At 53.3% G+C, this 27,357-nt stretch overlaps 1 protein-coding gene and 1 long non-coding RNA gene across 5 annotated transcripts in view; one reads left to right on the plus strand and one right to left on the minus strand.

The window, feature by feature from the left end:
- Positions 1–31: 31 nt before the first annotated feature.
- Positions 32–27,357, plus strand: part of MST1R (macrophage stimulating 1 receptor) — a 57,340-nt gene continuing 30,014 nt past the window's right edge. The window contains exons 1-5 of the mRNA XM_040406905.1: positions 32–190; positions 489–599; positions 668–1,063; positions 3,271–4,036; positions 5,204–5,351. Of these exons, the coding sequence (XP_040262839.1) occupies positions 154–190; positions 489–599; positions 668–1,063; positions 3,271–4,036; positions 5,204–5,351 (1,458 nt within the window). The 5' untranslated portion in view covers positions 32–153. The remainder of the gene's footprint in view (positions 191–488; positions 600–667; positions 1,064–3,270; positions 4,037–5,203; positions 5,352–27,357) is intronic.
- On the minus strand, positions 1,057–2,265 carry LOC120978649. Of its 4 annotated transcripts, none has more exons than XR_005774150.1 (3): positions 2,096–2,265; positions 1,487–1,568; positions 1,057–1,349 (listed from the first exon to the last, which is right to left on the minus strand). It is a non-coding gene; the product is annotated as an uncharacterized LOC120978649 (long non-coding RNA). The 4 variants fall into 4 exon arrangements; XR_005774149.1 differs by having other exon boundaries at positions 1,057–1,397; XR_005774151.1 differs by having other exon boundaries at positions 1,057–1,303; positions 1,446–1,568.

Genomic DNA, 27,357 nt, shown 5'->3' on the forward strand with positions numbered 1-27,357 from the left:
AGTTGAAGTACTTGCGCTGCAGGCTGTGCGGCAATATCGTGATGTGAACTACAAATCCCAGCAGCCAAAGAGCTCGGAGGAGCGGGCGATGCCGGGAAGTGTAGTCTCTGCGGAAATGAGGAGCTCGGGAAGCGGGTGAAGGCCGCGCGCGGCATGCTGGGAGTTATAGTGCGCTTTTGCGAGGATCAAGGTGTGACGCACGCTTTATAGTCTGGCCCTGACGTCATATGGGGGTCTCTGAGGTGAATCTAGGGGGATAGGTCTGTGTCAAGCAGTTGTGGTACCACAAGTCCCAGCCGGCCTTCCACAAAGCAGGACAAGGCCTGAGGTTCTGCTGGGGCTTGTAGTGACCCTGTGACCTCTCCCTAGGACTGGTTTCTTCTACAACCCCCAGAATGCGCCGGTGAAGGCTCTGACCTCCGGTGGAGCGCGCAGTCAGGTGAGGCTCGGGGCACGCTGGGAGTTGTTGTCCTACCTCGTTCACACAGCGCTCATGGCGTCAGATGTGGATAACGGCGAGACGGCGGCTTCAGCTCTGTCCGTAGAAGAAGGACGCGACCGGTGTGAGAGCCCCGCGCTGACCCAGGGGACGGAGCCCGGTGAGTGTCAGCTCTGCAGCCCAGGCCCTGCCTCTTGGGCTCTCTGACGCTTCTGCTTCTCTCCGCAGGGGCCAGTCAGGATGAAGCCATGTTTGTCCGCGCTCAGTCATACGAGGACCTGACTGGAGAAGTGGAGGGCCCCGGGCCCCAGGGTGAGAACATGGAGGAGATCACTCAGGACTTCAGTAAGCTCAGCACTCAGCTGAGTGTAAGCTCCACCCACAGCGACGAGCAGGAGGTGACCCCGGAGTGTGCGGACCCCGCGCCGCCGCAGGAGGAGGAGGAAGGGCCGCTGGACGACTGGTACCAGCAGCAGAAGCACGTGTTTGTGCTGAGCGAGGCGGGGAAGCCAGTGTATTCTCGCTACCGCTCAGAGGAGGCGCTGTCCAGCACCGCCGGAGTCATGATGGCGCTTGTGTCCTTTCTGGAGACGGAAAAAAACGCCATCCGGTCGATCCATGCAGGTACCGCACTCCTCCGACTGATATCTGCATCTGGGAAAGCTGGGTGGCATCCTCTGTCCGGGCCCCTGATTATACCCCGACACCCCCCACTCCTCTGTCCGGGCCCCTGATTATAACCTGACACCCCCCACTCCTCTGTCCGGGCCCCTGATTATAACCTGACACCCCCCACTCCTCTGTCCGGGCCCCTGATTATACCCAGACACCCCCCAGTCCTCTGTCTGGGCCCCTGATTAAACCCTGACACCCCCAGTCCTCTGTCCGGGCCCCTGTGCCTGATTAAACCCTGACACCCCCCCAGTCCTCTGTCTGGGCCCCTGTGCCTGATTAAACCCTGACACCCCCCCAGTCCTCTGTCTGGGCCCCTGTGCCTGATTATAACCTGACACCCCCCACTCCTCTGTCCGGGCCCCTGATTATAACCTGACACCCCCCACTCCTCTGTCCGGGCCCCTGATTATAACCTGACACCCCCCACTCCTCTGTCCGGGCCCCTGATTATACCCTGACACCCCCCCAGTCCTCTGTCCGGGCCCCTGTGCCTGATTAAACCCTGACACCCCCCCAGTCCTCTGTCCGGGCCCCTGTGCCTGATTAAACCCTGACACCCCCCCAGTCCTCTGTCCGGGCCCCTGTGCCTGATTAAACCCTGACACCCCCCCAGTCCTCTGTCTGGGCCCCTGTGCCTGATTAAACCCTGACACCCCCCCAGTCCTCTGTCCGGGCCCCTGTGCCTGATTAAACCCTGACACCCCCCCAGTCCACTGTCCGGGCCCCTGTGCCTGATTAAACCCTGACACCCCCCCAGTCCTCTGTCTGGGCCCCTGTGCCTGATTAAACCCTGACACCCCCCCAGTCCACTGTCCGGGCCCCTGTGCCTGATTAAACCCTGACACCCCCCCAGTCCACTGTCCGGGCCCCTGTGCCTGATTAAACCCTGACACCCCCCAGTCCTCTGTCTGGGCCCCTGTGCCTGATTAAACCCTGACACCCCCCCAGTCCTCTGTCTGGGCCCCTGTGCCTGATTATAACCTGACACCCCCCACTCCTCTGTCCGGGCCCCTGATTATAACCTGACACCCCCCACTCCTCTGTCCGGGCCCCTGATTATAACCTGACACCCCCCACTCCTCTGTCCGGGCCCCTGATTATAACCTGACACCCCCCACTCCTCTGTCCGGGCCCCTGATTAAACCCTGACACCCCCCCAATCCTCTGTCCGGGCCCCTGTGCCTGATTAAACCCTGACACCCCCCCAGTCCTCTGTCTGGGCCCCTGTGCCTGATTAAACCCTGACACCCCCCCAGTCCTCTGTCCGGGCCTCTGTGCCTGATTAAACCCTGACACCCCCCCAGTCCTCTGTCTGGGCCCCTGTGCTTGATTAAACCCTGACACCCCCCCAGTCCTCTGTCCGGGCCCCTGTGCCTGATTAAACCCTGACACCCCCCCAGTCCTCTGTCCGGGCCCCTGTGCCTGATTAAACCCTGACACCCCCCCAGTCCTCTGTCTGGGCCCCTGTGCCTGATTAAACCCTGACACCCCCCCAGTCCACTGTCCGGGCCCCTGTGCCTGATTAAACCCTGACACCCCCCCAGTCCTCTGTCTGGGCCCCTGTGCCTGATTAAACCCTGACACCCCCCCAGTCCTCTGTCCGGGCCCCTGTGCCTGGTTAAACCCTGACACCCCCCCAGTCCTCTGTCTGGGCCCCTGTGCCTGATTAAACCCTGACACCCCCCCAGTCCTCTGTCTGGGCCCCTGTGCCTGATTAAACCCTGACACCCCCCCAGTCCACTGTCCGGGCCCCTGTGCCTGATTAAACCCTGACACCCCCCCAGTCCTCTGTCCGGGCCCCTGTGCCTGATTAAACCCTGACACCCCCCCAGTCCTCTGTCTGGGCCCCTGTGCCTGATTAAACCCTGACACCCCCCCAGTCCTCTGTCCGGGCCCCTGTGCCTGGTTAAACCCTGACACCCCCCCAGTCCTCTGTCCGGGCCCCTGTGCCTGATTAAACCCTGACACCCCCCCAGTCCTCTGTCCGGGCCCCTGTGCCTGATTAAACCCTGACACCCCCCAGTCCTCTGTCCGGGCCCCTGTGCCTGATTAAACCCTGACACCCCCCCAGTCCTCTGTCCGGGCCCCTGTGCCTGGTTAAACCCTGACACCCCCCCAGTGTAAGTGTCTCCATGATCTCTCCCTTCCTCTGGCAGACGGCTACACGGTGGTATTTGTGCGGCGCTCCCCGCTGGTGCTGGTCTCCGTGTCGCACACCCGGCAGTCGGAGCAGGAGATTGCGCAGGAGCTGCGGTACGTCTACTACCAGATCGTCAGCCTGGTCACCGGGGCTCAGCTCCACCACCTCTTCCAGCAGCGGCCCAGCTACGACCTGAGGCGACTACTCACCGGCTCAGAGCGCATCACTGACAACCTGCTGGACTCCATGGACTCTGACCCCAGCTTCCTCCTGGCCGCCGTCCGCGTTCTGCCTCTAACCCCAGGACTGCGGGACGCTGCCACGTACTGTCTCCAGCAGGCCAAGGCCAAGAGCTTGGTCTTCTCCATCCTGATGTCCAGGCAGCAGCTGGTCACTCTGGTCAGGAGAAAGGACCAGTATCTGCACCCCATCGACATCCACCTGCTCTTCAACCTGGTGACCTCGTCCAGCTCCTTCCGGGAGGGCGAGGCCTGGACGCCCGTATGTCTCCCGAAGTTCAACCCGTCCGGCTTCTTCCATACCCACATCTCGTACCTGAGCCACCAGCCCGAGCTGCTCCTACTGATGGTGGCCACCGACCGTGAGGACTTCTTCACTGTGTCCAACTGCAAGAGGAAGATAATGGAGCGGCTGGAGAAGCGAGGGACGTGGGCGCCACTGATGGAGGCTCTGTGGGCCGTTCCCTATGACGTGGCACAAGCTGGCATCCCAGAACTGAGACATTTCCTGTACAAGTCCAAGAGCTCTGGACTCTTCACCAGGTGAGCGGGAGAAGCGGGCGGAGGTTGGCGTTGCCACCGCTTGTGTGAGAGCCTGATGAGACGTTCTAAACTCACCACCTCTGCTTGCTGCGAACATTCATTGTTATTAACAGAAAACCTGTGACTAAGTCCGACTCACAGCAGAGGGTTTGTTACAGTTGTATCCAGGCTGGAATGCAGGAGACTGTTGGACAGCAGTGTGAGCAGGACTAGGTCCTCTGGATGTAAGCAATGAACGTTTTAGTTCAGTGACAGCAAGCAGAGAGTGAGACACAACGGGGCAATAAAATTTGGCATCTCCAGAAATTGAAATGTACGCCGGCTGTGAAAAGCCGCAAAATATGGCGCAAACGTGGCCTGAAACATGATAAATATCCCTCGGCGTCGTGCACAGCCCAAAAATGAGGCCCAGAAGATCTGAGGCCACTGCTCCCGTAGCCCCAGATCCTGTGCTGAAGGTGGGCACAGAGATGGCGGGTATGGGTGAGGGGCAGGAGGAGGGATGGGCACAGAGATGGCGGGGATGGGTGAGGGGCAGGAGGAGGGATGGGCACAGAGATGGCGGGAATGGATGAGGGGCAGCAGCAGGAGAGATGGGCACAGAGATGGCGGGATGGGTGAGGGGCAGCAGGAGGAGGGATGGGCACAGAGATGGCGGGAATGGGTGAGGGGCAGGAGGAGGGATGGGCACAGAGATGGCGGGGATGGGTGAGGGGCAGGAGGAGGGATGGGCACAGAGATGGCGGGAATGGATGAGGGGCAGGAGGAGGGATGGGCACAGAGATGGCGGGAATGGGTGAGTGGCAGGAGGAGGGATGGGCACAGAGATGGCGGGGATGGGTGAGGGGCAGCAGGAGGAGGGATGGGCACAGAGATGGCGGGAATGGGTGAGGGGCAGGAGGAGGGATGGGCACAGATGGCGGGAATGGGTGAGTGGCAGGAGGAGGGATGGGCACAGAGATGGCGGGAATGGGTGAGTGGCAGGAGGAGGGATGGGCACAGAGATGGCGGGAATGGATGAGGGGCAGCAGCAGGAGGGATGGGCACAGAGATGGCGGGAATGGAAGAGGGCATCTTGTGGTCGCTCTGATCCTGCTGCCCCTCCTCCGGGGTTGTCTTCTCTGTAAACACGTGGCGTTTCCTGATGATCATGTGATGTCTCCACAGTCCGGCGATGGCCGCTCCTTACAACACGGAGGGAGAAGAGAAGCGCCTGGTGTCGCTGTACCAGTATCTGCACGGCCGGGCACACTGCAGCGCACACCCGCTCACAAGCATCTACCACATGGGGCCCCAGGAGAACACCGTGGCCTGGGTGAGTAGCAGAAAGGCCCTGCATGAAGGGCCCCTTCAGTCAACTGCCAATAAAGCCTCATCCTACTTCTGCAGCTTTCTAATAGACTTTGGGGCAGTTTCTAACCATATTCAAAACCTCTGCTTGCTGTCAATAAATGTGAACATTGTAGTTTACATCTGGAAGTTGTCTGACTTGTGCAGGGGAGAGCGCTGATGCACTGTAGCTGTAAACCTTTGACAGCAAGCAGAGATCTTGGAATGGAGAGGAGTGCTAACATAGAGCCTGGACGGGGCCACTGGCCCCTATAGCCGCCATGACCCCTCCCACCCAGCTTTCCTAGAGTCCTGATTTGAGCAGTGTGTGTGATGACGCCCCTCCCGCTTCTCGCGCTCTGCAGGTCACCGAGGCTTTTGAGCTCTACGTCTGTTTCAGCCCCTTAGTGACGAAGTCTTCAGCTGTGACCGGTGTCTCCCGTCTCCTGCGCTGGATCCGCAAGGAGGAGGAGAAGCTGTTCATCCTGAGCTCCCCCACCTACTGATCGTGACCAAAGAAGATGGCGTCCAGCGCCGGCCCCGCACAGCGTGTTTCTCCTGAATGCACAGACTTTATAATGAACACTGAATTACGCGGGTGCAGCGCCGCTCCTCACATGTTCTCCGAGCAGCCGCTGGCGGCCATGTTGTCTGTACACGGCTCGTCCCGTGTCGCAGGATCTGTCATTGTAATTCATATAACAAGATCTGAACATGAAAGCAGCAGCGCCACCGTCATTTCACGTCAGGCTACTTATGCTCGTCACAGGTCTACAGTTATATCATGTCCTATTCTCCAGTCACAGCCAGAGCTGCAGTGACCCCACCTCGTACCGTGCTGTGTTCTGAGACTAGCAGAGTAGTGAGTGCAGCTCTGGGTGTGACTGGAATAGAGAGATGCCTACATGGCAGGCGGCGAGTGATCCCGGGACCGCCGCCCGAGTCTGCCCTCCCTCCACACAGTCCATGGCTTCTGCTGGAGCGGGAAGGTCCAAGGACGTCTCTGTGGATGATCCAGTGCGGACACCAGCCGCCGGCAGCGCAATTCTGTCTGAAATAAGACACGGCCACCCCAAGAGGAGACAGGAGGCCTCATTCTCTGGTAAAATGAAAGCTGAGCTCTGATTGGCTGCTGTGAAAGCTGAGTGTTATCCAAGCATGTGTGGACCCACTGTGTAACTACCTGGTCTTTACTAGGGTAGTTACCAAGGGCCACTGCAGAGCAGCCCCCGGGTCAGTGGCAGCTGCCCAGGGGGGCAGAGATACTGGTGTAAGCACCGAGGGGAAGGTGTACTTCCTGCTGCCCGCGCTGGTCTTTATGGTGCGCAGCAGCAGGAGTGCTGGGCTCTGACTGGCTGCTGTGAAAGCTGGGCTCTGACTGGCTGCTGTGAAAGCTGGGCTCTGATTGGCTGCTAAGAAAGCTGAGCTCTGACTGGCTGCTGTGAAAGCTGGGCTCTGACTGGCTGCTGTGAAAGCTGAGCTCTGACTGGCTGCTGTGAAAGCTGAGCTCTGACTGGCTGCTGTGAAAGCTGGGCTCTGACTGCTGTGAAAGCTGGGCTCTGACTGGCTCCTGTGAAAGCTGGGCTCTGACTGGCTGCTGTGAAAGCTGGGCTCTGACTGGCTGCTGTGAAAGCTGGGCTCTGACTGGCTGCTGTGAAAGCTGAGCTCTGACTGGCTGCTGTGAAAGCTGGGCTCTGACTGGCTGCTGTGAAAGCTGGGCTCTGACTGGCTCCTATGAAAGCTGAGCTCTGACTGGCTCCTATGAAAGCTGAGCTCTGACTGGCTCCTTGTCACGGAAGGTGTTGCAGAAAGCTGGAACTTATAAATAAACATCCGACTGACTTGATCACAAACTAAGGAGCATATGGGTGAGCCCTATAAAACCCCTAGAGCTCTCCCTGACTGCTATGCCCATGCAAAGGTCTTTATGGTAGACGATTGCATGTCCACATACCTTATACTGTGTGACACCTGAAAACCCTATAATAGTGAGGGGACACGACCACCGGCTCCCTGCAATTAATACGGACGGACGCAGGGTCACCTAGAATCAAGCCAGTAAGGAAACACAAAAAAAGGAAAATGACTTATCTGAGGAATCAGCAGTAGGAGCCTCCAGCAGTGAACAACTCATCCAGAAAGAAGTATAAACCGCAAAGTGAGGCAGTATGGGAGGGAATATAAAGGGAGACAATTAGTGTAAATAGGTGACAGCTGGGAGAAGGAAAGGAGATGACAAAGTGAAACCAAAACAAAGAACCTCATGCAAGAGGTAGAGAAGAACGTCTAACAGACCTTCTCAGAGATCTGGTTGTGACAGTACCCCTCCCTCTACGGGTGGAATCCGGACACTCAGAGCCCACCTTCTCAGGATGAGACCTATGGAAAGCCCTGATGAGACAAGTGGCCTTAATGTCCGCCACTGGGACCCACATCCTCTCCTCAGGACCATAACCCTCCCAATGAACGAGGTACTGGAGAGAACCGCGGATAATGCGAGAATCCACAATCCTAGAGACCTGAAATTCAAGATTACCATCAACAACAATCGGAGGAGGAGGCAAAGAGGAGGGTACAGTGGGTTGGACATAAGGTTTTAATAGGGACTGGTGAAAAACATTTTGGATCTTCCAAGTCTGAGGAAGATCAAGACGGAAGGCAACGGGATTGATGACGGACAAGATCTTGTAAGGCCCAATAAACTTAGGACTCAACTTCCAGGAGGGAACCTTCAGTTTGATATTCTTTGTAGACAACCACACCAGATCACCCACATTCAGGTCCGGACCAGACACACGTCTCTTATCCGCCACACGCTTATATCTCTCACTCATCCTCTTCAGATTACCCTAAATCTTTTGCCAAATAAATGACAAAGACAAGGAAAATCTCTCCTCATCAGGTAAACCAGAAGACCCCTCTCCAGAGAGTGTCCCAAACTGCGGATGAAACCCATATGCACCAAAAAATGGTGACTTATCAGAGGACTCCTGGCGACTGTTATTTAAAGCAAACTCAGCAAGGGACAAAAAAGAACACCAATCCTGATTCTCTTCCACAAAACAGCGCAGATATGTCTCCAGATTCTGATTGACGCGTTCGGTCTGACCATTCGACTGCGAGTGAAAAGCAGAAGAGAACGACAACCGAACCCCCAAGCGAGAACAGAAAGCCTTCCAGAATCTGGAAACAAACTGCGTGCCCCTATCAGCAACAATGTCTGAAGGAATGGCATGCAATTTGACAATGTGATCAACAAATGCTTACGCCAGCGTTTTAGCATTGGGTAACCCAGGAAAGGGAATGAAATGCGCCATTTTGCTAAAACGGTCCACTACTACCAGAATCACAGTCTTCCCCGAGGAACGATGCAGGTCCGTAATGAAGTCCATGGACAGATGCGTCCAAGGACGGGAAGGAATGGGTAACGGGAGGAGAGGACCCGATGGCCGTGAATGAGGGACCTTGGCACGAGCGCAGGTCTCGCAGGCTGCCACAAAACCCTCAACCGTCTTACGAAGAGCCGGCCACCAGAATCTCCGAGCAATGAGATCCACTGTGGCTCTACTCCCCGGGTGCCCAGCAAGGACAGTATCGTGGTGCTCCTTAAAAACCTTGTCGTAAAGCGAGAGGCACAAACAACCTCCCAGGAGGACAAAGATCAGGAACCTCTGCCTGGGCTGCCTGCACCTCTGCCTCCAAATCAGGATAAAGAGCAGAGACGACCACACCTTCAGCCAAAATGGGCCCCGGGTCTTCAAAGTTCCCCCCTCCCGGAAAACAACGTGACAGGGCATCCGCCTTCACATTTTTAACCCCAGGGCAGAACGTGACAACAAAATTAAATCTAGAAAAGAATAAAGACCATCTGGCCTGTCTTGGGTTCAGACGCTTGGCCGATTCCGAGTAGGCCAGATTCTTATGGTTGGTAAACACGGTAATAGGGTGTCTGGCTCCCTCTAACCAATGGCGCCATTCCTCAAAAGCTAATTTGATGGCCAACAACTCCCTATCTCCCACATCGTAATTTCTCTCTGCGGAGGAGAGTTTCCTCGAGAAAAAGGCACACGGTCACCATTTGGCAGGAGATGGACCCTGAGATAAGACCGCACCCGCCTCAGAAGTGTCCACCTCAACAATAAAAGGTAGAGAGACATCAGGTTGTACCAAAATGGGAGCGGAAGGAAAACTCTCTTTGATACTAGAAAAGGCCTTAAGCGCATCTACCGACCAGGAGGAAAAATCTACCCCCTTTTTAGTCGTATCAGTGAGTGGTTTAAAGGGAGTCTGTCACCACATTTGAGCATATTAGACCGATCAAATAGGGTTATATGATCCACCCAGAACTTAAAAACTGTACCTTTGTTGTAGAAAACGGACTTTTCTTTTAGCCGAAAATGAACTTATAAGGTTATGTTAATGAGCCTTCTCAAGTGCCCAGGGCGGTCTCTCAATCCTCCGAGCCCCAGGCAGCACCTCCTCAACGGTTCATAACCCCGCCCTCCGTGCGCCTCTGCCCGCCCGTTTACTCCCCTCCCCTGTCTTTTTCCACTGCGGCTGTGCGGTCCAAATCGTAGCGGGCGCATGCGCAATGCAATGCCCGCTCCTGGCAGGGCATCGCGATACCTACTGCGCATGCGCCCGCTACGATTTGGACCGCACAGCCGCAGTGGAAAAGGGGAGGGGAGTAAACGGGCGGGCAGAGGCACACGGAGGGCGGGGTTATGAGCCGTTTAGGAGGTGCTGCCTGGGGCTCGGAGGATTGAGAGACCGCCCTGGGCACTTGAGAGGGCTCATTAACATAACCTTATAAGTTCATTTTCGGCTAAAAGAAAAGTCCGTTTTCTACAACAAAGGTACAGTTTTTAAGTTCTGGGTGGATCATATAACCCTATTTGATCGGTCTAATATGCTGAAATGTGGTGACAGACTCCCTTTAATAGGGCAGTCGTACTCCTGGTGAGGGGGCAATTCCTGAACACCACTCTCAGAGAAGACATCCGAAAATTCAGAGAGGAAAGGTGGTACAGTCTTAGTAGAAACCTCTGAAAGAGACGCCGTGAGGCAATTCTCTCTGCAAAACTCACTCCAACCATTTATTTGCCTTGCCTGCCAATCAATGGTGGGGTTATGTTTAGTGAGCCAGGGTAGTCCCAACACTAGAGGAGTAGGCAAACCGCTAAGGACGAAACATGACATATCCTCAACATGAGTGTCACCCACAGTCAAACGGATATTGTGAACTATGCCCTTTAACGATCTTTGAGAAAGTGGAGAGGAATCGATAGCAAAAACAGGTATGTCCTTTTCCAAAGTGCACACCTGGAAACCATGCGTTATAGCAAATTAATTATCAATGAGATTGACAGCTGCTCCACTATCCACAAAAATCTCACAAACAATGTTCTTGCTCTCTAGCGCCACCCTGGTAAGTAGGAGAAAACGGGAACTACAAGCAACAACCTTGCCAATAGAAGCCAATGGAAAGTTTTTAGAGGGATTTTTTTCTTTTAGTTTTTCTTTTATTACCCTCAGAAAACTGCCTGAATCTCCTAGAGGGGCAAACCTTAGCCAAATGATTTATACCCCCACAACAGAAACAAACCCTCCTCTGAGAGCTGAATCCTCTATCAGAGGCAAGCAAACCCAGCTGCATGGCCTCCTCCTCAGAGGGGATTGAGAGAGACTGAGACCCCTGCACACTGAATGAGACCGCCCCACTGTCCTTGGACTGAATATGACAGGAAGGAGTAGTCTCTCTCTCTCTCTCTAAGACGCCTGTCAATACGAACAGCTAGAGACATGGCAGATTCTAACGAGGCTGGTCTCTCATGAAAAGCAAATGCATCTTTCAATCTTTCCGAAAGACCATGGCAAAATTGACTTCGAAGTGCAGCATCATTCCAACCAGTATCAGCTGCCCATCTCCGAAATTCAGAACAATATATCTCTGCGGACTGTTTACCCTGGCATAACAGACGTAGTCTAGACTCAGCCAGAGCAATACGATCCGGGTCATCATATATCTGCCCCAGGGCTACAAAAAATTCATCCACCGATCGGAGGGGCCGTGCTCCGACCCGCAGCGAAAAGGCCCAAGACTGAGCGTTATCCCTGAGCAGCGAGATGATGATCCTCACCCTCTGCTCCTCATCACCAGAGGAATGGGGAAGTAGGCGAAAATGGAGTTTGCAAGCCTCTCTAAAGCAAACAAAATTCTCACTACCCCCGGAGAACGTATCCGGGAGCGAGATCTTAGGCTCGGAACAAACTCCATGAATGCCAGCAGAACCAGTCACCTGAAACAGTTTTACGGAGATCTGCTACCTCCAGTGAAAGACCCTGCATGTGGTCAATCAAGGCTGAAACCGGATCCATGCTTAAGACGGTTATGGCGGTTTATAATGTCACGGGGGGTGATGCAGAAAGCTGGAACATATAAATAAACATCCGACTGGCTTGATCACAAACTAAGGAGCATATGGGTGAGCCCTATAAAACCCCTAGAGCTCTCCCTGACTGCTATGCCCATGCAAAGGTCTTTACGGTAGATGATTGCATACCCACGTAACTAATACTGTGTGACACCTGAAAACCCTATAATAGTGAGAGGACACGACCACCGGCTCCCTGCACTTAAAAGGACGGAGTCAGAGTCATCTAGAATCAAGCCAGTAAGGAAACACAAATAAAGGAAAAGGACTTATCTGAGGAATCAGCAGTAGGAGCATCCAGCAGTGAACACCTCATCCAGGAAGAAGTATAAACCGCAAAGTGAGGCAGTATGGGAGGGAATATAAAGGGAGACAATTAGTCTAAATAGGTTACAGCTGAGAGAAGGAAAGGAGATGACAAAGTGAAACCAAAACAAAGAACCTCATGCAAGAGGTAGAGAAGAACGTCTGCCAGATCTTCTCAGAGAACTGGCGGTGACACTCCTATGAAAGCTGAGCTCTGATTGGCTCCTATGAAAGCTGGTCTCTGGCTGCTAAGAAAGCTGGGCTCTGACTGGCTGCTAAGAAAGCTGAGCTCTGATTGGCTACTGTGAAAGCTGGGCTCTGACTGACTGCTAAGAAAGCTGGGATCTGACTGGCTGCTAAAAAAAGCTGGGCTCTGACTGGCTGCTGTGAAAGCTGGGCTCTGATTGGCTCCTATGAAAGCTGGGCTCTGGCTGGCTGCTAAGAAAGCTGGGCTCTGATTGGCTGCTGTGAAAGCTGGGCTCTGATTGGCTCATATGAAAGCTGGGCTCTGACTGGCTGCTGTGAAAGATGGGCACTGATTGGCCGCTGTGAAAGCTGGGCTCTGACTGGCTGCTGTGAAAGCTGGGCTCTGACTGGCTGCTGTGAAAGCTGGGCACTGATTGGCCGCTGTGAAAGCTGGGCTCTGATTGGCTCCTGTGAAAGCTGGGCTCTGATTGGCTCATATGAAAGCTGGGCTCTGACTGGCTGCTGTGAAAGCTGGGCACTGATAGGCTGCTGTGAAAGCTGAGCTCTGACTGGCTGCTGTGAAAGCTGGGCACTGATTGGCTGCTGTGAAAGCTGGGCTCTGATTGGCTGCTGTGAAAGCTGGGCTCTGATTGGCTGCTGTGAAAGCTGGGCTCTGATTGGCTGCTGTGAAAGCTGGGCACTGATTGGCCGCTGTGAAAGCTGGGTTTTAAAAGAATGCTATGGGCAGCAAAGCCAGTTTTTCTGATAAGCATTATCCTGGACAAAAGTGAGGAGTGGGGGTCTGCCCTGTAGAAGCCCCCCATACACTGGGCGTTCACATGTCTATGATGTTGCTATGGGTGGGAGCCTGGAGGAGGAGTGTTTGATATTGTCCCTCGTACGGGAACCCGTCAGCATGCAGTGCGGTATACAGCAGGAGGTGCACGCCCAGTGTATGCCTGCTCTCCTCCACATTTACTTACTGAGGCCAGGGGTGCACACTGTTCTCTGGACGCAATGTGAGTGATGCGCCAATCCTGCCGTGCCCCGCTCATTTCAGCTGTGTTTTAGGCCGGGATCTCGGACCTGCAGCAGAGCGGGCCCCAACAGCTCATGTAGCTGTGAACCTGTGGAGGGTCGCAGTAGCCGCCAGTCCTCGGGGAGTGCTCACACGTTGCCGATTTCTTCTCAAATGTGGATTAGAGGAAAACTGGGATGTTCTAACCCGCAGCACGTTCTGCAGAAATGGTACTATCTCATTCATTGTAGAGTGAAATCTGCGGCTGAATCCAGTGATGAGCTGTCAGCCCTGCCATGAGAGCAACACGTGGTGGAAGGATGTCCTGCAGATATCACTGAGCTGTCAGTGTCCTCGTATCTCTACTAGGGGTGACGACTGTCGTATGTGATGGCTCCCCCGATCATCACACCAGCAGTTGTCAGCTCTGCCATGAGAGGACCACATGTGGTGTCAGGATGTCCTGGACGTATCACTGAGCTGTCAGGGTCCTCGTATCTCTACTAGGGGTGACCGACTGTCATATGCAATGGCTTCCCCGATCATCACACCAGCAGTTGTCAGCTCTGCCATGAGAGGACACATGTGGTGTCAGGATGTCTTGCACATATCACTGAGCTGTCAGTGTCCTCGTATCTCTACTAGGGGTGACCGACTGTATGTAATGGCTCCCCCGATCATTACACCAGCAGTTGTCAGCTCTGCCATGAGAGGACCACATGTGGTGTCAGGATGTCCTGCACGTATCACTGAGCTGTCAGGGTCCTCGTATCTCTACTAGGGGTGACCGACTGTCATATGCAATGGCTTCCCCGATCATCACACCAGCAGTTGTCAGCTCTGCCATGAGAGGACACATGTGGTGTCAGGATGTCTTGCACATATCACTGAGCTGTCAGTGTCCTCGTATCTCTACTAGGGGTGACCGACTGTCATATGTGATGGCTCCCCCGATCATCACACCAGCAGTTGTCAGCTCTGCCATGAGAGACAATACATGTGGTGTCAGGATGTCCTGCAGATATCACTGAGCTGTTAGTGTCCTGGTATCACTACTAGGGGTGACCGACTGTCATATGAGATGGCTCCCCCGATCATCACACCAGCAGTTGTCAGCTCTGCCATGAGAGGAGCACATGTGGTGTCAGGATGTCCTGCAGATATCACTGAGCTGTCAGTGTCCTCGTATCTCTACTAGGGGTGACCGACTGTCGTATGTGATGGCTCCCCCGATCATCACACCAGCAGTTGTCAGCTCTGCCATGAGAGGAACACATGTGGTGGCAGGATGTCCTGCAGATATCACTGAGCTGTCAGGGTCCTCGTATCACTACTAGGGGTGACCGACTGTCATATGCAATGGCTTCCCCGATCATCACACCAGCAGTTGTCAGCTCTGCCATGAGAGGACCACATGTGGTGTCAGGATGTCCTGCAGATATCACTGAGCTGTCAGTGTCCTCGTATCACTACTAGGGGTGACCGACTGTCATATGTGATGGCTTCCCCGATCATCACACCAGCAGTTGTCAGCTCTGCCATGAGGGGACCACATGTGGTGTCAGGATGTCCTGCAGATATCACTGAGCTGTCAGTGTCCTCGTATCTCTACTAGGGGTGACCGACTGTCATATGTGATGGCTCCCCCGATCATCACACCAGCAGTTGTCAGCTCTGCCATGAGAGGGACACATGTGGTGTCAGGATGTCCTGCAGATATCACTGAGCTGTAAGTGTCCTGGTATCACTACTAGGGGTGACCGACTGTCGTATGTGATGGCTCCCCCGATCATCACACCAGCAGTTGTCAGCTCTGCCATGAGAGGGACACATGTGGTGTCAGGATGTCCTGCAGATATCACTGAGCTGTCAGTGTCCTCGTATCTCTACTAGGGGTGACCGACTGTCATATGTGATGGCTCCCCCGATCATCACACCAGCAGTTGTCAGCTCTGCCATGAGAGGACCACACGTGGTGGCAGGATGTCCTGCAGATATCACTGAGCTGTTAGTGTCCTCGTATCACTACTAGGGGTGACCGACTGTCATATGCGATGGCTCCCCCGATCATCACACCAGCAGTTGTCAGCTCTGCCATGAGAGGATCACATGTGGTGGCAGGATGTCCTGCACATATCACTGAGCTGTCAGTGTCCTCGTATCACTACTAGGGGTGACCGACTGTCATATGCGATGGCTCCCCCGATCATCACACCAGCAGTTGTCAGCCCTGCCATGAGAGGAACACATGTGGCGGCAGGATGTCCTGCACGTATCACTGAGCTGTTAGTGTCCTCGTATCTCTACTAGGGGTGACGACTGTCATATGCAATGGCTTCCCCGATCATCACACCAGCAGTTGTCAGCCCTGCCATAAGAGGAACACATGTGGTGTCAGGATGTCCTGCACATATCACTGAGCTGTCAGTGTCCTCGTATCTCTACTAGGGGTGACCGACTGTATGTAATGGCTCCCCCGATCATCACACCAGCAGTTGTCAGCCCTGCCATGAGGGGACCACATGTGGTGTCAGGATGTCCTGCACATATCACTGAGCTGTCAGTGTCCTCGTATCTCTACTAGGGGTGACCGACTGTCGTATGTGATGGCTCCCCCGATCATCACACCAGCAGTTGTCAGCCCTGCCATGAGAGGACACATGTGGTGTCAGGATGTCCTGCACATATCACTGAGCTGTTAGTGTCCTCGTATCTCTACTAGGGGTGACCGGCTGTCATATGCGATGGCTTCCCCGATCATCACACCAGCAGTTGTCAGCTCTGCCATGAGGGGAACACGTGGTGTCAGGATGTCCTGCACATATCACTGAGCTGTTAGTGTCCTCGTATCACTACTAGGGGTGACCGACTGTCATATTTGATGGCTCCCCCGATCATCACACCAGCAGTTGTCAGCTCTGCCATCAGGGGACCACATGTGGTGGCAGGATGTCCTGCAGATATCACTGAGCTGTTAGTGTCCTGGTATCACTACTAGGGGTGACCGACTGTCGTATGTGATGGCTCCCCCGATCATCACACCAGCAGTTGTCAGCTCTGCCATGAGAGGGACACATGTGGTGTCAGGATGTCCTGCAGATATCACTGAGCTGTCAGTGTCCTCGTATCTCTACTAGGGATGACCGACTGTCATATGTGATGGCTCCCCCGATCATCACACCAGCAGTTGTCAGCTCTGCCATGAGAGGAACACATGTGGTGGCAGGATGTCCTGCAGATATCACTGAGCTGTCAGGGTCCTCGTATCACTACTAGGGATGACCGACTGTCATATGGGATGGCTTCCCCGATCATCACACCAGCAGTTGTCAGCCCTGCCATGAGAGGAACACATGTGGGGGCAGGATGTCCTGCACATATCACTGAGCTGTCAGTGTCCTCGTATCTCTACTAGGGGTGACGACTGTCATATGCGATGGCTTCCCCGATCATCACACCAGCAGTTGTCAGCTCTGCCATGAGAGGAGCACATGTGGTGTCAGGATGTCCTGTACATATCACTGAGCTGTTAGTGTCCTCGTATCACTACTAGGGGTGACCGACTGTCGTATGTGATGGCTCCCCCGATCATCACACCAGCAGTTGTCAGCTCTGCCATGAGAGGACCACACGTGGTGTCAGGATGTCCTGCACATATCACTGAGCTGTCAGTGTCCTCGTATCTCTACTAGGGGTGACCGACTGTATGTAATGGCTCCCCCGATCATCACACCAGCAGTTGTCAGCCCTGCCATGAGAGGACCACATGTGGTGTCAGGATGTCCTGCAGATATCACTGAGCTGTCAGTGTCCTCGTATCTCTACTAGGGGTGACCGACTGTCGTATGTGATGGCTCCCCCGATCATTACACCAGCAGTTGTCAGCTCTGCCATGAGAGGACCACATGTGGTGTCAGGATGTCCTGCACATATCACTGAGCTGTTAGTGTCCTCGTATCTCTACTAGGGGTGACCGGCTGTCATATGCGATGGCTTCCCCGATCATCACACCAGCAGTTGTCAGCTCTGCCATGAGGGGAACACGTGGTGTCAGGATGTCCTGCACATATCACTGAGCTGTTAGTGTCCTCGTATCACTACTAGGGGTGACCGACTGTCATATTTGATGGCTCCCCCGATCATCACACCAGCAGTTGTCAGCTCTGCCATCAGGGGACCACATGTGGTGGCAGGATGTCCTGCAGATATCACTGAGCTGTTAGTGTCCTGGTATCACTACTAGGGGTGACCGACTGTCGTATGCGATGGCTCCCCCGATCATCACACCAGCAGTTGTCAGCTCTGCCATGAGAGGACACATGTGGTGTCAGGACGTCCTGCACATATCACTGAGCTGTTAGTGTCCTCGTATCACTACTAGGGGTGACCGGCTGTCATATGTGATGGCTTCCCCGATCATCACACCAGCAGTTGTCAGCTCTGCCATGAGAGGACCACATGTGGTGTCAGGATGTCCTGCACATATCACTGAGCTGTTAGTGTCCTCGTATCTCTACTAGGGGTGACAAATGTCATATGCAATGGCTTCCCCGATCATCACACTAGCAGTTGTCAGCTCTGCCATGAGAGGACCACATGTGGTGTCAGGATGTCCTGCACATATCACTGAGCTGTTAGTGTCCTCGTATCTCTACTAGGGGTGACAAATGTCATATGCAATGGCTTCCCCGATCATCACACCAGCAGTTGTCAGCTCTGCCATGAGAGGACCACATGTGGTGGCAGGATGTCCTGCAGATATCACTGAGCTGTTAGTGTCCTGGTATCACTACTAGGGGTGACCGACTGTCGTATGCGATGGCTCCCCCGATCATCACACCAGCAGTTGTCAGCTCTGCCATGAGAGGACACATGTGGTGTCAGGACGTCCTGCACATATCACTGAGCTGTCAGTGTCCTCGTATCTCTACTAGGGGTGACCGACTGTCATATGTGATGGCTTCCCCGATCATCACACTAGCAGTTGTCAGCTCTGCCATGAGAGAACACATGTGGTGTCAGGATGTCCTGCACATATCACTGAGCTGTCAGTGTCCTCGTATCTCTACTAGGGGTGACCGACTGTCATATGTGATGGCTCCCCCGATCATCACACCAGCAGTTGTCAGCCCTGCTATGAGAGGACCACATGTGGTGTCAGGATGTCCTGCAGATATCACTGAGGTGTCAGTGTCCTCGTATCTCTACTAGGGGTGACCGACTGTCATATGTGATGGCTCCCCCGATCATCACACCAGCAGTTGTCAGCCCTGCCATGAGAGGACCACATGTGGCGGCAGGATGTCCTGCACATATCACTGAGCTGTCAGTGTCCTCGTATCTCTACTAGGGGTGACCGGCTGTCATATGCGATGGCTTCCCCGATCATCACACCAGCAGTTGTCAGCCCTGCCATGAGAGGAACACATGTGGGGGCAGGATGTCCTGCACATATCACTGAGCTGTCAGTGTCCTCGTATCTCTACTAGGGGTGACCGACTGTCATATGTGATGGCTCCCCCGATCATCACACCAGCAGTTGTCAGCTCTGCCATGAGAGAACACATGTGGTGTCAGGATGTCCTGCACATATCACTGAGCTGTCAGTGTCCTCGTATCTCTACTAGGGGTGACCGACTGTCATATATGATGGCTCCCCCGATCATCACACCAGCAGTTGTCAGCCCTGCCATGAGAGGACCACATGTGGCGGCAGGATGTCCTGCACATATCACTGAGCTGTCAGTGTCCTCGTATCTCTACTAGGGGTGACCGGCTGTCATATGCGATGGCTTCCCCGATCATCACACCAGCAGTTGTCAGCCCTGCCATGAGAGGACCACATGTGGTGTCAGGATGTCCTGTACATATCACTGAGCTGTCAGTGTCCTCGTATCTCTACTAGGGGTGACGACTGTCGTATGAGATGGCTTCCCCGATCATCACACCAGCAGTTGTCAGCCCTGCCATGAGAGGAACACATGTGGTGTCAGGATGTCCTGCACATATCACTGAGCTGTCAGTGTCCTCGTATCTCTACTAGGGGTGACCGGCTGTCATATCCGATGGCTCCCCCGATCATCACACCAGCAGTTGGGGCTGTGTGTCATTCCACAGGCAGCATTGAAGCTCTCACCACAAGGTCTCCAACCCGACCATTGTGGGATCCCAAACAGAACTTGGATTCATCACTAAAGACAATGCGGTTCCAGTCCATAGCAGTCCAGGTTTCTCATTCACAAGACCACTGCAAACGAAGGAGACGTGGATGGCTCTCAGTGGCATCTCATGTAATGGGAGCCGTGACCCCTAATTTCCTTCTGCTAAGTGCTTGGAAATGGTCTGGGGGGAGAGGCAGGGGGTGTAATGGAGAGGCTGCCCGTGTCTGGGTGGTGGACAACCAAACAGTGGGAGCTGCTGGTGCTTGGCTGTTGGTCACACGATCCTCTCTACTGGGTTCTGGCTGGAGCCTGTTCACCGCATGTGTGTGCCCTCAAGTAACCACTGCCCCCAACATCTCCAAACAGTCTAGTTGGCAGCAATTCATCAATACGACCATCCTGCTTCTGTCAGTCCAATGATGCGCCTCCACTCAAAGTCTGACAACTGGACAGAATGTCTTCTAGTGCGTCATAGGGGCAAGTCTAGTAGTCAGTGATCTCTCACCAAGAGGTACACTGCACACAAGTAGCTTCTGAGAGCCTTTTTAACGGGCGGCAGAACCCAGAGTCTGATCAGACCACTCCTGTAATCATTACATATTTGTCAGATCCGTTCAGGGCTCAGCGGTCCAAAACGGATCAGTTTTGCCCTAATGCGTTCTGAATGGATAAGGATCCACTCAGAATCTATCAGTTTGCCTCCGATCCGTCTCCGTTCCGCTCTGGAGGCTGCCTGACAATGTGGAGGCAAACGGATCCGTCCTCCATTGACTTTCAATGGTGTTCAAGATGGATCCGTCTTGGCAATGTAAGGGTCCATTCACACGTTTGTGCAATATCCGGAACGGGTGCGGACCCATTCATTCTCAATGAGGCAGGAATGGATGCGGAGACCCTGATCTTCCGGTCCGCAGCTCCGGAAAACAATAGAACATGTCTTATTCTTGTCTGCAATTGCGGACAAGAATAGGCAGTTCTATGGGGGCGCCGGCCGGGTGTACTGCGGATCCGCAATACACTACGGACGTGTGAATGGACCCTTAAAGGTGATACAAAGGGATCCGTTCTGAACGGATCCGCACAAAACGCGAGTGAAAGTAGCCTTAGCTGTTGTGTAATAGCTGTGCCTGGGGCGGAGGGTGGAGGGTGGAGGGCTCTGCTCCTCCCAGCGACTCCTTCCAGCAGCTGCAGCCATTCACCGCCTCCTGGTCAGACCAGAACTTCCAGCTGCCCCCAGACACATTCCTCTGCTGCGGCCAGGTAAGACCCCGGATCCCCGCTCTGCCGCCATCTCTCCTCTGGGATCTTTCCCATCGTTCTTGGGTTTTGTGGCTGGAGAAGGTTCCTGCTCAGCTGTGATCATTGGTCGGGGGCAGTACCTGTGATAAGCGGCGCCCTGTGCTTCCGTGGACCTCACCTGACAAGCGGACTCTGCACCGGGCAACGTCCCGACCCCTTGCATCGGTGAGATTGTCCCTTTTAGCGGTTCTTGGACCCTGCGCCCAGTGGTGACGACCAATAACCGGAGGAGGTGAGCCGCCATGCTGGTGTCCGCTTGGACTTGGGCACATATTTTAGTCGGACGCTTCTCCTCCGGTTGTGGATTTCTGGCGATCAGTTCTGCATTTGGCAGATTCTGTGGCCGCGGGCAGTAGCGCTCCAGCCATGGCGGTTTGCACCTGCGGTCACTGCGATGGGGACTGCACGGACGCAGAACCCTCAGATAAACATTCCTGGAAAAGGACTTCTGTTACATCTGTTCCTGGAGAAGCTGGGTGCAGAGCAATATGGCCGCCATTACAGCTGCCGCAGCCACGCTCCTGGGCGATGGGGAGATAAGGCGCTGCGGCCTCCCAGATACAGATAGAAGTATGTGCCCCCCTCCCCATGTTGATAGTAGAGTGTAAGCTCCTGGGGTGCAGAGACTCCGCGCTGGAGGACATGCAGCTGTTTAACCTCCTTTTCTGCTAGTAAATGCTGAGACTTGTAGTCCTGCCCTGGTGGGGGATGGGGCGGTGGGATCGGTCGTGTCTGGGGATTTCGGCGGCGCTCCTTTGTTTACTCGCTCTTCTCATCATTTCCTGTGTCTCGGGGATTACGTCGTTAAAATGACGGCACCTTCCCTAACGTTACAGCAGCCGAGGACGGACATGCTGGGCCTTGTAGTTCTTCAAAGAGTATGTGGGGAGTTGTGGTCCTACAAGATCTGTGTACCTAGGAGGATGTGTCAGGAGCAGGTGCACTGGGGTGTGAAATTCCATAGGATGTGTGTGCGGGTGGGTTATGCTGAGAGTTGTAGTCCTCCAGGTCTGGCCATGTGCCCAGAGTATGTTGTGATCCTGCAGAGTCACCGCTGGAAAATGTCTGGAGGAAGGAAACGGAGGAAGGGCAGCGGGTCACGAGAGCAAGGGCCAGGCACAAGAGCTGACAATCTACTGACATCACAAGAACTCATGCACAGGACCGCTGGATGTTCAGCTGTCTGCAAATTGCGGATCCGTAAAACACGGACACCGGCCGGTGGCGGCCCCCTAACAGAAGAGTCCGTAATGCGAACAATAATAGGACGTCCGAACCTAAGAGACGACGGCCAGAGGATTAGATACACCTGATGGTGTGCAGTCTCAGTGATGGCACCGCTGATCTCTAGTGATGGATAGGCGGCATTCTCAGTGATGGCACCGCTGATCTCTAGTGATGGATAGGCGGCAGTCTCAGTGATGTCACCGCTGATCTCTAGTGATGGATAGGCCACAGTCTAAGTGATGTCACCGCTGATCTCTAGTGACGGATAGGTGGCATTCTCAGTGATGTCACCGCTGATCTCTAGTGATGGATAGGCTGCAGTCTCAGTGATGGCACCGCTGATCTCTAGTGATGGATAGGCGGCATTCTCAGTGATGGCACCGCTGATCTCTAGTGATGGATAGGCGGCAGTCTCAGTGATGTCACCGCTGATCTCTAGTGATGGATAGGCCACAGTCTCAGTGATGTCACCGCTGTTCTCTAGTGAATGGATAGGCGGCATTCTCAGTGGTGTCACCGCTGTTCTCTAGTGATGGATAGGCTGCAGTCTCAGTGATGTCACCGCTGATCTCTAGTGATGGATAGGCCACAGTCTCAGTGATGGCACCGCTGGTCTCTACTGATGGATAGGCTGCATTCTCAGTGATGTCACCGCTGATCTCTAGTGATGGATAGGCGGCATTCTCAGTGATGTCACCGCTGATCTCTAGTGAATGGATAGGCGGCATTCTCAGTGGTGTCACCGCTGTTCTCTAGTGATGGATAGGCGGCATTCTCAGTGATGTCACCGCTGATCTCTAGTGAATGGATAGGCGGCAGTCTCAGTGATGTCACAGCTGATCTCTAGTGATGGATAGGCCAGTCTCAGTGATGTCACCGCTGATCTCTAGTGATGGATAGGCCACAGTCTCAGTGATGGCACCGCTGGTCTCTAGTGATGGATAGGCGGCATTCTCAGTGATGTCACCGCTGATCTCTAGTGATGGATAGGCGGCAGTCTCAGTGATGTCACCGCTGATCTCTAGTGATGGATAGGCGGCATTCTCAGTGATGTCACCGCTGATCTTCAGTGTTTTATTGCGCTGTACTTGCGGGGTGTTCTATGATCCTGTCACTGAGGGGTTAACCCCGGGGGGTGTATACTTTCCTCTAAGCAGCCCCACCCGGAGGAGGCGCAGACTTCTGCAGGTAATTGTGCTCAGAGGCCTGGAATGCAGGAAGGGCAATGGCTGCAGGTGACAGGATCTGGATTAGGGTTGATTAGGAGGTGACCTGTTCCTTCCCTCCTGTGTTTAGTATGAAAGTTTTTCCCCCACACTGATCGTGAAAAGGACAGGAGAATACAATCTATTACCCCCTGTTATCAGCCATTTCAGGGGAGAGGATGACTGTAGGACAGGAGAATACAGTCTATTGCCCCCTGTTATCAGACATTTCAGGGGAGAGGATGACTGTAGGACAGGAGAATACAGTCTATTGCCCCCTGTTATCAGCCATTTCAGTGGAGAGAATGACTGTAGGACAGGAGAATACAGTCTATTGCCCCGTGTTATCAGCCATTTCAGGGGAGAGGATGACTGTAGGACAGGAGAATACAGTCTATTGCCCCCTGTTATCAGACATTTCAGGGGAGAGGATGACTGTAGGACAGGAGAATACAGTCTATTGCCCCCTGTTATCAGCCATTTCAGTGGAGAGAATGACTGTAGGACAGGAGAATACAGTCTATTGCCCCGTGTTATCAGCCATTTCAGGGGAGAGGATGACTGTAGGACAGGAGAATACAGTCTATTGCCCCCTGTTATCAGCCATTTCAGGGGAGAGGATGACTGTAGGACAGGAGAATACAGTCTATTGCTCCCTGTTATCAGCCATTTCAGGGGAGAGGATGACTGTAGGATAGGAGAATACAGTCTATTGCCTCCTGTTATCAGCCATTTCAGTGGAGAGAATGACTGTAGGACAGGAGAATACAGTCTATTGCCCCGTGTTATCAGCCATTTCAGGGGAGAGGATGACTGTAGGACAGGAGAATATAGTCTATTGCTCCCTGTTATCAGCCATTTCAGAGGAGAGGATGACTGTAGGACAGGAGAATACAGTCTATTGCTCCCTGTTATCAGCCATTTCAGGGGAGAGGATGACTGTAGGACAGGAGAATACAGTCTATTGCCCCCTGTTATCAGCCATTTCAGAGGAGAGGATGACTGTAGGACAGGAGAATACAGTCTATTGCTTCCTGTTATCAGCCATTTCAGGGGAGAGGATGACTGTAGGACAGGAGAATACAGTCTATTGCCTCCTGTTATCAGCCATTTCAGGGGAGAGGATGACTGTAGGACAGGAGAATACAGTCTATTGCCCCCTGTTATCAGCCATTTCGGGGGAGAGGATGACTGTAGGACAGGAGAATACAATCTATTGCCCCCTGTTATCAGCCATTTCAGGGGAGAGGATGACTGTAGGACAGGAGAATACAGTCTATTGCCCCCTGTTATCACCCATTTCAGAGGAGAGGATGACTGTAGTACAGGAGAATACAGTCTATTGCCTCCTGTTATCAGCCATTTCAGGGGAGAGGATGACTGTAGGACAGGAGAATACAGTCTATTGCTCCCTGTTATCAGCCATTTCAGGGGAGAGGATGACTGTAGCACAGGAGAATACAGTCTATTGCCCCCTGTTATCAGCCATTTCAGGGGGAGGATGACTGTAGGACAGGAGAATACAGTCTATTGCTCCCTGTTATCAGCCATTTCAGAGGAGAGGATGACTGTAGGACAGGAGAATACAGTCTATTGCCGCCTGTTATCAGCCATTTCAGGGGAGAGGATGACTGTAGGACAGGAGAATACAGTCTATTGCCCCCTGTTATCAGCCATTTCAGGGGAGAGGATGACTGTAGGACAGGAGAATACAGTCTATTGCCCCCTGTTATCAGACATTTCAGGGGAGAGGATGACTGTAGGACAGGAGAATACAGTCTATTGCCCCCTGTTATCTGCCATTTCAGGGGAGAGGATGACTGTAGGACAGGAGAATACAGTCTATTGCCCCCTGTTATCAGCCATTTCAGGGGAGAGGATGACTGTAGGACAGGGGAATACAGTCTATTGCCCCCTGTTATCAGCCATTTCAGGGGAGAGGATGACTGTAGGACAGGAGAATACAGTCTATTGCCCCTGTTCTCAGCCATTTCAGGGGAGAGGATGACTGTAGGACAGGAGAATACAGTCTATTTCCTCCTGTTATCAGCCATTTCAGGAGAGAGGATGACTGTAGGACAGGAGAATACAGTCTATTGCCCCCTGTTATCAGCCATTTCAGGGGAGAGGATGACTGTAGGACAGGAGAATACAGTCTATTGCCCCCTGTTATCAGCCATTTCAGGAGAGAGGATGACTGTAGGACAGGAGAATACAGTCTATTGCCCCCTGTTATCAGCCATTTCAGGAGAGAGGATGACTGTAGGACAGGAGAATACAGTCTATTGCCCCCTGTTATCAGCCATTTCAGGGGAGAGGATGACTGTAGGACAGGAGAATACAGTCTATTGCCTCCTGTTATCAGCCATTTCAGGAGAGAGGATGACTGTAGGACAGGAGAATACAGTCTATTGCTCCCTGTTATCAGCCATTTCAGAGGAGAGGATGACTGTAGGACAGGAGAATACAGTCTATTGCCCCCTGTTATCAGCCATTTCGGGGGAGAGGATGACTGTAGGACAGGAGAATACAGTCTATTGCCCCCTGTTATCAGCCATTTCAGGGGAGAGGATGACTGTAGGACAGGAGAATACAATCTATTGCTTCCTGTTATCAGCCATTTCAGGGGAGAGGATGACTGTAGGACAGGAGAATACAATCTATTGCTTCCTGTTATCAGCCATTTCAGGGGAGAGGATGACTGTATGACAGGAGAATACAGTCTATTGCCCCCTGTTATCAGCCATTTCAGGGGGGAGGATGACTGTAGGACAGGAGAATACAGTCTATTGCCCCCTGTTATCAGCCATTTCAGAGGAGAGGATGACTGTAGGACAGAAGAATACAGTCTATTGCCTCCTGTTATCAGCCATTTCAGGGGACAGGATGACTGTAGGACAGGAGAATACAGTCTATTGCCCCCTGTTATCAGCCATTTCAGGGGAGAGGATGACTGTAGGACAGGAGAATACAGTCTATTGCCCCCTGTTATCAGCCATTTCAGGGAATGGGATGACTGTAGGACAGGAGAATACAGTCTATTGCCCCCTGTTATCAGCCATTTCAGGGGAGAGGATGACTGTAGGACAGGAGAATACAGTCTATTGCCCCCTGTTATCAGCCATTTCAGGGGAGAGGATGACTGTAGGACAGGAGAATACAGTCTATTGCTCCCTGTTATCAGCCATTTCAGGGGAGAGGATGACTGTAGGACAGGAGAATACAGTCTATTGCTCCCTGTTATCAGCCATTTCAGGGAGAGGATGACTGTAGGACAGGAGAATACAGTCTATTGCCCCCTGTTATCAGACATTTCAGGGGAGAGGATGACTGTAGGACAGGAGAATACAGTCTATTGCCCCCTGTTATCAGCCATTTCAGGGGAGAGGATGACTGTAGGACAGGAGAATACAGTCTATTGCTCCCTGTTATCAGCCATTTCAGGGGAGAGGATGACTGTAGGACAGGAGAATACAATCTATTGCCCCCTGTTATCAGCCATTTCAGGGGAGAGGATGACTGTAGGACAGGAGAATACAGTCTATTGCTCCCTGTTATCAGCCATTTCAGGGGAGAGGATGACTGTAGGACAGGAGAATACAATCTATTGCTCCCTGTTATCAGCCATTTCAGGGGAGAGGATGACTGTAGGACAGGAGAATACAGTCTATTGCTCCCTGTTATCAGCCATTTCAGGGGAGAGGATGACTGTAGGACAGGAGAATACAGTCTATTGCCTCCTGTTATCAGCCATTTCAGGGGAGAGGATGACTGTAGGACAGGAGAATACAGTCTATTGCCCCCTGTTATCAGCCATTTCAGGGGAGAGGATGACTGTAGGACAGGAGAATACAATCTATTGCTCCCTGTTATCAGCCATTTCAGGGGAGAGGATGACTGTAGGACAGGAGAATACAGTCTATTGCCCCCTGTTATCAGCCATGTCAGGGGAGAGGATGACTGTAGGACAGGAGAATACAGTCTATTGCTCCCTGTTATCAGCCATTTCAGGGGAGAGGATGACTGTAGGACAGGAGAATACAGTCTATTGCCCCCTGTTATCAGCCATGTCAGGGGAGAGGATGACTGTAGGACAGGAGAATACAGTCTATTGCCCCCTGTTATCAGCCATTTCAGGGGAGAGGATGACTGTAGG

Source organism: Bufo bufo, chromosome 9, assembly GCF_905171765.1.
Source record: "Bufo bufo chromosome 9, aBufBuf1.1, whole genome shotgun sequence".
Classification (NCBI taxonomy): Eukaryota; Metazoa; Chordata; class Amphibia; order Anura; family Bufonidae; genus Bufo; species Bufo bufo.